Here is an 8,325-nt window from a genome sequence, read left to right as displayed (position 1 = left end):
CTTGGCTTGAAAAGGCCGAAGCCACGGGGAGCAGGGGCGGGGCTGCAGTCCGAACCGAGCCTCCTCTTTCCTCCCTGCGGGTCCCCGCTAAGGCCCTGGCTGAGCTCTCACACGTGCGCGCTAAAAACCCACTTCAAAGTGTGTTCCCAGTGCCGAGGAGGCCCCTTTTGGGTCAGCCTCATAGTCAGGGCAGGCAGGAGCCTCGCCGCCTCCATTCCCCGCACCACAGATGCGCTTGGAGGGCCGAGCAAGAGGGCGTTTGCAGACTGATGCGGATGCCGCAAGTGCCCTTCGGGTACCACGGTCCTCACCCCCCACCCCCACCCCTGCCAGTGGAAAAGGAATTAAACACAAAGTTTGCTGGCAGCGCAGTGCTGTAGTCTTCGGAGATCGCCATTGTTTGGGCTCGAATTGACCCCAGGTCGGGATTAGGCCGAAGCTGATTTCTGCTTTACAGTCCCGCCGGCCTAATGAGGCCGAGAGGCGATGGGGCGCGAAGCGTCCTTGGAGCCCAAGGCGATCCGCTAGCTTATGGCCGCCTAGGGCCCTGTTGGTGGAGGTCAAAGGGTCAGCGGGCAGAAACCGCAAGAGAATTGACCCTAGGAAATGAGGTCCCCTCCTCCCTGCCCAAACCTCAAGCGGAGGTTTAGAAGAATTTGGTGTCGACAGGGCTCAGGGGCTCCCCAAGGACTACTGAAACCCCCTAGTGTCACACTCCTCGCCTTCCCCCATGACCCAACTGGAGCCTTGGAACTCCAGGGCCTGTGACAGAAAACAAGCTTAGATACTAGTTACAGAAGTGCCCTCCATTCTTTTGGTGGCAGAGCCTTTCAAAAACTTACAAGGTAATTATTTCTCGGGACTTCTGGTTTGGGCAGATTTCTTAGGAGGAAAGGGGGATATGGAAGCCAGGGGCAAAAGAGGCTGGGAGAAATCAAGCACAAATGTGGAGCACACCAAATCTGGAAGGCTTTGGGAACACTAACTAGGTCCTAACAGTACCAGGACCCTTCCCAGTACCTACCAGACAAGTCTTGCTTACCCTAGATGCTGATCTTTGAACCTTCCAAACTTGAAGGCCAGAGCTCGTCAACCATGCTTGGAAACACCTCCCTTTCCCCTCATCTTGAAATTTGACGCTAACCTACTCATTTTCAAGGAGTAGATTACTAAGAACCAAGCTTAGACTTGGGAGCTTTGGCGTTTATGACTTGGGGTGTGTGGTTACTCTCTTAGGTTGCTTAGTTAGCATTCGAGAATATAAATAAGCATTCTCGATGCCAGATTATGGGCAAGAAAAAAAAAATCAAAGGATTCAAAAGAACCAAGTTTTCTTTTTGTAGAAAAAACGCATGGGCATAATTTCAAGAAATTTGCTGTACCCAAATCAAGAGGGAATCATGAAAAGCACATTTTTATAGTTATTAGGTATTATCATTGTTGTTTGTCAGTTTCCTCTCATAGGGCACTGAAGAGTGCTTTTCTGTAAAAACCTAGGGTAGAATATTTTCAAGACAATAATGAAATATTTCATTTTATTTAATTGATGTAAGCAAGGGGTTTTAGCCAATGTTACTCATCCTATCTCTACTTAAAGCTAGCTTAGGGTTGGGGTCACCAGGGAGGGAACTCAGAGAAAACAGTAAATTGTGGGAGCTCACTGAATATGTAGAAGAAAGGTTGGCCATTTACATTTCAGTGACACACATTTAGTCAGTCTTATGAATAAAATGCTCTGTTAAAAATTGCTGAGCATTTAAAATTGAAAGGGAAAGCCTGAACTGTGGATCTGGTCCAAACTCTCAATGTCAAGGTCAAGATTGGAGTGTCTGAGTTGGGTGTGAAAAAATGACCGGGTTACCTGCTCAGCACATGTGTGATCATCCCAGTTTCTGTTCATGGCCTTCAGATGAACACTAGCGAAGCAAAGTGCAACAGACACCATTTTTCACTAACAAAATACTGCCTCCAAAGAAAAAACTGTCAATCCTTAATTGTTGACAAAAATAAGTAGATAACAAAATGGATAATTTCAATGGACCCTGGGAATCAAAGCTTGTTTTAAAACACCAGAAATTCTCTAAGCATTTCAATTTTGAGATTGATTTATTTGAACATGGAAAAAATATTGGGCACCAAATACAAAAAATGTTATAACATAAATACGATGTGCCAAGACTTTATTTTTTCAGAAAGAACAATCAACAAAATTCTAGAATTGAAAATGATTATATATATCAAATTGACTGCCACCAAAAACTGAGAGCATTGCCCCTTAAAGCGAAAGAGGTACTTAAGCCTATTCGTTACATTTCTAAACACTTTACAATTCCTTATCTCCACTTTTCTGTTATTCATGCAGAGATTGGGCTCTCAATAGCCAACAGCACCCTAAAAAAGTCTCCAAACTCTACCCACTTCAACCCCCCAAAACCGTGATCATTTTCTTTTCCATAGAACCATTGTAAAAAGAACTGTTTGTCCAAATGAGTTGCTTCACTGTAGATTAAATGGATTGTTAACATTTTATCACAAAACAAACAACCGTTTTTCATTGTTACTGATTTTAATGGAAACAATGCTCTTAACATCTTTGCCTATAAGTAATGAACTTGAAAAATAATGTAGTTTGCAAATGTTTTTTTTTTAGGAACTGCTGCAGTTATTACACCTCTATATAAACATTATGAGTAATTGTAATAATCATGAATTGAACTATATACAGCCAACAAATCAGCCTTTGCCATCCAAAATTTAAAGACTGTTTTTTTTGTTTTTCTTTTTTTCTTTTTTTTTTGTTTTTTTGTTTTTTGTTTTTTTTTTTTTAAAGAAGCACTTTCACCATGAGAAGCACTGTTCAACTGGCCTTGCTCACTGCCATTTCAGAGGTGTGCTATCTTTTGAAGCTAAAGAGATTTGATAGGCAGATTAGGTAAGTCATAGATACAAACATATAGGTATATGAGTGATCTCTCAACAGACATGCATCCTGCCACCATTTTCATTTTTTGTAAGGTAATAAAGAACTAAGGGACATAAAACTAATTAGGTTACCTTATGTTTATATATATATATATAGGGCAGGAATGATTAAATCCAGCTTCTCAGTCTTTGAAGTACAAGATTGAGATGTCATGGCCACTAAGTGAATTGATCAGTATTATTTGATTTGCATGCCGAAAATCCAGGACAAACACATTTAAACTCGCAGTTAAACAACCATCTGAGCTAGAGATAAAGAAAGGAGGGTCCTCCCCAGATGGAAACTGACATTGTAAGGAAATCTAGACTGCAATAGAAAAATAATTTAACAATTAAAAAAGGGATCTGAGTGAGTTATAAATACCAACAAACAAAATTCAATTTACTCACATCTCCTATTTGTAGGAGGCTGTTACAAAACAAAAGTCAATATGGTTCAAAAATTGTAAATTGTGTTCCTTTCTCAAAACAATAATTGTTTAATGCTAAAGTAGTTATAATCAAAAGCTGTACAGAATTTGTTAGAAAACATTTATCCATAAATATTGTTCAGTTCCCGGCACTTGCAGCAATAATTAAATTACAAACGATAAATATGGCATCAACGGATATGTATTTACAAAAAGAAAAGTTATTACAAAAGGCAACTGTATACTAAACGTCACAATCTGTGTAGAGTAACATCATATCCTCAGCCTGAAAAAATACTGAACAACAAGTTTCGACCCCATTAGACGAAGATACATTCACAAGTGTAATGCTTTGAAGAAAAGTTCAAGACATAACAGGACTTTGGCATGGTTTAAGACTGTGAGAGTTTAAACAATCACCACTAAGGCGAAGAAGAATTTTCATCAGTTTAATGTCACCACCACCAAGCCTTCAATAACTTCCTCAAGAAACAGGACAAGTGTTAATTCAAATCATTTGAAGGAGTTTCAGAACGGGGTGTACAGAGAGCAAGAGGAGGGGGCAGGGAAAGCAGTGAAAAGATTTTTTTAAAAAATTCCTTCAAATGCCAAAACATATTTTCTAATCCTGAGTAAAGGGCATGGCTACTTTTGGATCTTGCCCAAAACCTTCCTGAACAATTGTAATTACCAAGATGTAGCCCTATATATGGCCTCTTGCTTTAAAACTCCATTTTCCATCTGATTTGTCTCAGTTTTCTCTTTTCAATGCATTTTGGTTGTCCTCAGACGTACCACTCGTTAAAATTGGGAGGAAGTCCAGGGTTGTGGCTGGTGCTAGTTTGAACTGCAGAAGGGGTTTTAGTGGTATCTTTACTGTTTGCAGAAGCTATAGCGGGTGGAGTGGAAGATTCATAACCTGAACTGGCAGCAGGGGAAGAATCTGACCCTTGAGATTCATGAACCTAAAATTAACATGTATATATTATAATGAATATAATTCCAACTGGCAATGTGAAAGCAATAATAAATGAAAACCCCAAATAACAAAACAAGAGCACATTTGAATACTGTAAGAGAGCAAGACCGCCCACTGGCCCACTTAAAAGAGAAATGGGATTTAAAAAATTTGTTTTTCCATATTACTCATGTCTAGATACCCCTAGCATTTCCACCAAAAACCAGGCTCCAGAAGGAATAAAGAATTCCATTTTAGTCGTGATACTTCAAAAAACGCTTTCTCCGTGGATAGAGTGGGCAAGTAGTTACTCTGCTGGGCCTATAAAATAGTCACTCCAGATTTCACTTTCAGATTTCGGCCTGGGAAAGCAGGTCTAGAGATGAGTGACACAGGGGTGGGTTGGGGGGTTGGGTGATGTGAATTCCCACACAAATGTGTTGGAATCAGACTGAGCTCCTCAGCCCTATTGTTTTATCCGAAGCGGAGGAGCAAACGAATGACACTACCCCGGGTTCGGAGTGCCCACTCCGGATTCCCACCGTGGGCTGAGATAGGATGAAGTGGCCACAGAAAGCAAGCCCGGGCGAGCTCGATTAGAGCTTCCCAGTAAACAACTGATTGTTCCCTCCACTCTCTTCCCCCTCCCAACTCAGCTCTCTCCTTCTCGACCCCCCTCCACCCCCATCCTCAAAATGGGTTCAAGGTGTCAGTGCTGGAGCAAATCGGATTTAACGTGAAGGATAGAGGGTTGGCAGCACGGGCGCTTCCGTTCTGCGGCCCGGTATCAGGCCGAATGTTTACAAACCGCCGACCGCTAATAAAGAGGTAATTACCTTCATGTGTTTGCGCAGAGAGCTCGGATGTGTGTAGGACTTGTCGCACACTTTACAGATATAGGGCTTGTCCGAGGTGTGCACATGCATGTGCTTCTTGCGGTCGCTGCTGTTGGCAAACCGTCTGTCACAGCCTTCGAATTCACATTTGAAAGGTTTTTCACCTGCAAAAGGCAGAAAATGCAAAAAAAAAAGGGGGGGGGAGATTATAGTTAAACCCGGAAACTTCTCAGAGTGGAGAGCGGGAGATTGAGAGTCCCGCGGTCTTTCTGCAGAGGGAAACACCGACTGTGGAAGGATGTAGCATCTGTTTTCCCCGGAGAAAACCCCAGAGCCTTGATTGAGCTTGCTGAGTTGGGGGTGGTGATCTTAAGCAGGGGTAGAGTAGGGACGGCCCAGAACCCGAACATCCCTTTGTTCTCTCAGGAACAGAAAGCTGGGTGATCCTCAGAAGTTTGCCCTAAGTTGTGCTTCCACTCCAAAAGAACCAGGGCTCCCAATGTGCGGGCACATTACGCCACCACCTCGGCGGTGTAACCAAGCTGAGTAGGACAATGGGCCAGGAATGGGACAGTCCTATAGGTCCCCTTCTTTGTGTCTTTCAATTTGCCTCTTTCAAATGTAGCGGTTTTGCTAAGCCTGGTAGTCTTACTAATTTTCGGAAAGAGAACACCACATAAATCCAGGGACTACGTACAATTTTACAGGAGATTCTGAGCAAGCCACAGAAAGCAGTGCCTTTTCTACTTTAGCTTTCCTCCAAAGGACTGAACTGAACCTGGAACGCCAAATAAAAATAGTTTGACAAAAGTATCAGTCATTTAATTAGGAGATATGCCAATCAAGTGTAAAAAAGAGCGGAAGTAACCAAAGTTAGTTTTCATTAGCATTTCTATGGTTGCCTTCCCCGAATGTGTTCAGAGAGCTAAGTCGCTTGTAAGCAATATACTCCCAACACATTCGGAGTCTCTTCCTAGTAACCCAGAAAAGGACACAAAAAGAGGTGGCGCCAGTTGGTTCCTGGGCGCGAGAAGGTCCCAATTAGTTCCTGAGACCACAGCAGTCTTCTAGGGAACTTAGAACTCGGCAAAAGCGCCGCAGGTTCCCGGGGGGTGAGGGGTGGAGAGGCTGTGACAGCGCTTCGTACTGAATGGCCTCGGCGGGGCGCCGCCCCTCGGCTTGGCCTCCACCCCTCTCCCTCTCTCCCTGTTCAAGTCCGCTTGGTGGCAGGGTACCCCTGGGGAGGCCCGCGCCCACCTGTCTGCTCCCCTTACCTGTGTGGGTCCTCTTGTGGATCTTGAGGTTCTCAGAGCGGGCAAAAATCTTCCCGCAGCCCGGGAAGGGACATGGGAAGGGCTTCTCGCCAGTGTGCACTCGGATGTGGTTGACCAGTTTGTACTTCGCCTTGAAGGACTTGCCTTCGCGGGGACATTCCTCCCAATAGCAGACGTGGTTGTTCTGCTCCGGGCCCCCCACATGCTCCATGGTGACATGCGTAACCAACTCATGCATGGTGCTGAAGGTCCGGTCGCAGCTCTTCTTGGGCCGGCTCAGCTGAGCCTCCTCGATCCACTTGCAGGACAGCTCCTGCTTGATGGGCTGCCGCATGTAACGAAAGAAGGCGCCCGGTCCGTGGTGGGCCGCCACGTTCACGCCCATGTTCATGTTCATGGGGCTGTAGTTAGGGAACTGCGCACTGGCCGCGTAGGGGTCCGTGCGCGGACTAGCCACGGGGCGGTACGGGTCGGCACGGCCAAATAGCTCCCCGCGCAGCCCCAGATGGACCTGGTTGTTGTCCACGTGCCCTGTGGGCGACGGGTGCCCCGCGCCCTGCTCATGAAGCCCAGGAAAGAGCAAGTAGCTAGGAGGCTCAGGAATACCAGCTGGAGCGTGAAGACTGCTCGCGGAGCCGGCGAAAAGCCCGTGCTGCCCGCCCCCGGAGGCAGCCTCGCTGAGCCCAGAACCGCGCTGACGGAACAGAAAGTCGCGCGTGGAGTTGAAGGCGGCAGAGGCAGCGCCGCCGTAGGTGGGCACCTGGCTGGCGTGATGGTGGTGGTGGTGATGGTGATGGTGGCCCAGGGCATTGGCATAACCTGAACCCTGCGGTGTGAAAGCTGAGCTCTGGCCCGAAGACAGATCGTGAGCGGTGGCTGGGCTCAGCTTGAAGGCGGCAGCGGCAGCGGCGGCGGCCGCAGCGTGGGTTGAGTCCCCGAAGGGATTCAATCCCATGGCTGCAGGCTCGCGGTTGGGCATCTCGTGGTGGCGCGGGGCACCAAAGCTGCCCACTCCCAGCCCAGGGAACTGCGGACCTCCGTCCAGGAGCATCGTCATAGGTGGGGCGTTCTGGACACAGAAGATCCGGCTGAAGTGAGCAAGGGTGCAGGCGAAGGAGATCCCTGAAGGGCCGTAGTCGGAAAGGGATGGCGGCGGTTGAGCACTGCCCGGAGACCCCCTAGGCGCTACCCGGAGCTGCAACTTTCCTTGGCTGCGAGAGTCTCCTGCAGAGGGACAGGAGGGAGGAGGGGAAGAAAAAGGATTGGGGGGAGGGAGATGGGAGAGGAGGAGGGAGAAGGGAGGAGAAAAGACTCTAGGACTAAATCTGCTTAACAAACTAACAGGATCGCACAAAGAAAAATAAGCAAAATAATAAGTGGAGGGCGGGGTTTGTCAATCCTGTCCCGGACACCCCTCCTCTACTCAAGAGCGCGGAACCACGGGGCCAGGAGGCTCCTTGGGTACCGGCTTTCAGGCGCAACTGCACCAAGTAGCAGAGGCGGAACGTGGCCAGAGGGCAGGCAGCCTGCAGTAAGTAGGCTCGAACCTCAGTGCTCGCCTCGCGAGTCCAAGCCTCTTCACCTCAAGAGTAATGTCCTTGGACTGATAAAGTCAATCACTCACTCCTCGCACATAAACCGAGCGGGAGGCTGGGCAGCGCGCACCAATGGGGAGCCAGCTGGCCTGAGATCACCTGACCCCCGGCCCTGCCGCCCATTGGCCGCCGCCACACTGATTGGCAGCGCGAAGCGGAGAACATGGCAGCCGCTGCCGGCGACCACAGCTGATTGGGTAGCGGCGGAGCGCCTGGCAGGTGAGGCGGCGGCTGCTCAGCGTCCCTGAGAGGGTTCCGCCGGGCTTGGGA

General features: G+C 47.6%; 1 protein-coding gene across 1 annotated transcript; it reads right to left on the bottom strand.

Annotated features, from left to right (window-relative positions):
• Nucleotides 1–2,087: 2,087 nt before the first annotated feature.
• Zic3 (Zic family member 3) lies at nt 2,088–8,052 on the bottom strand. The gene is given in 3 exon segments (NM_001411817.1): nt 2,088–4,357; nt 5,187–5,350; nt 6,461–8,052. Coding segments are annotated over 3 exon segments (1,401 nt in total). The 5' UTR covers nt 7,518–8,052; the 3' UTR covers nt 2,088–4,177.
• Nucleotides 8,053–8,325: the final 273 nt, after the last annotated feature.

The sequence above is a fragment of the Rattus norvegicus genome, chromosome X (assembly GCF_036323735.1).
Source record: "Rattus norvegicus strain BN/NHsdMcwi chromosome X, GRCr8, whole genome shotgun sequence".
In the NCBI taxonomy this organism is placed as follows: Eukaryota; Metazoa; Chordata; class Mammalia; order Rodentia; family Muridae; genus Rattus; species Rattus norvegicus.
Note: the sequence above shows the minus strand (reverse complement) of the source record. Positions and strands in the feature narration are given on the sequence as shown.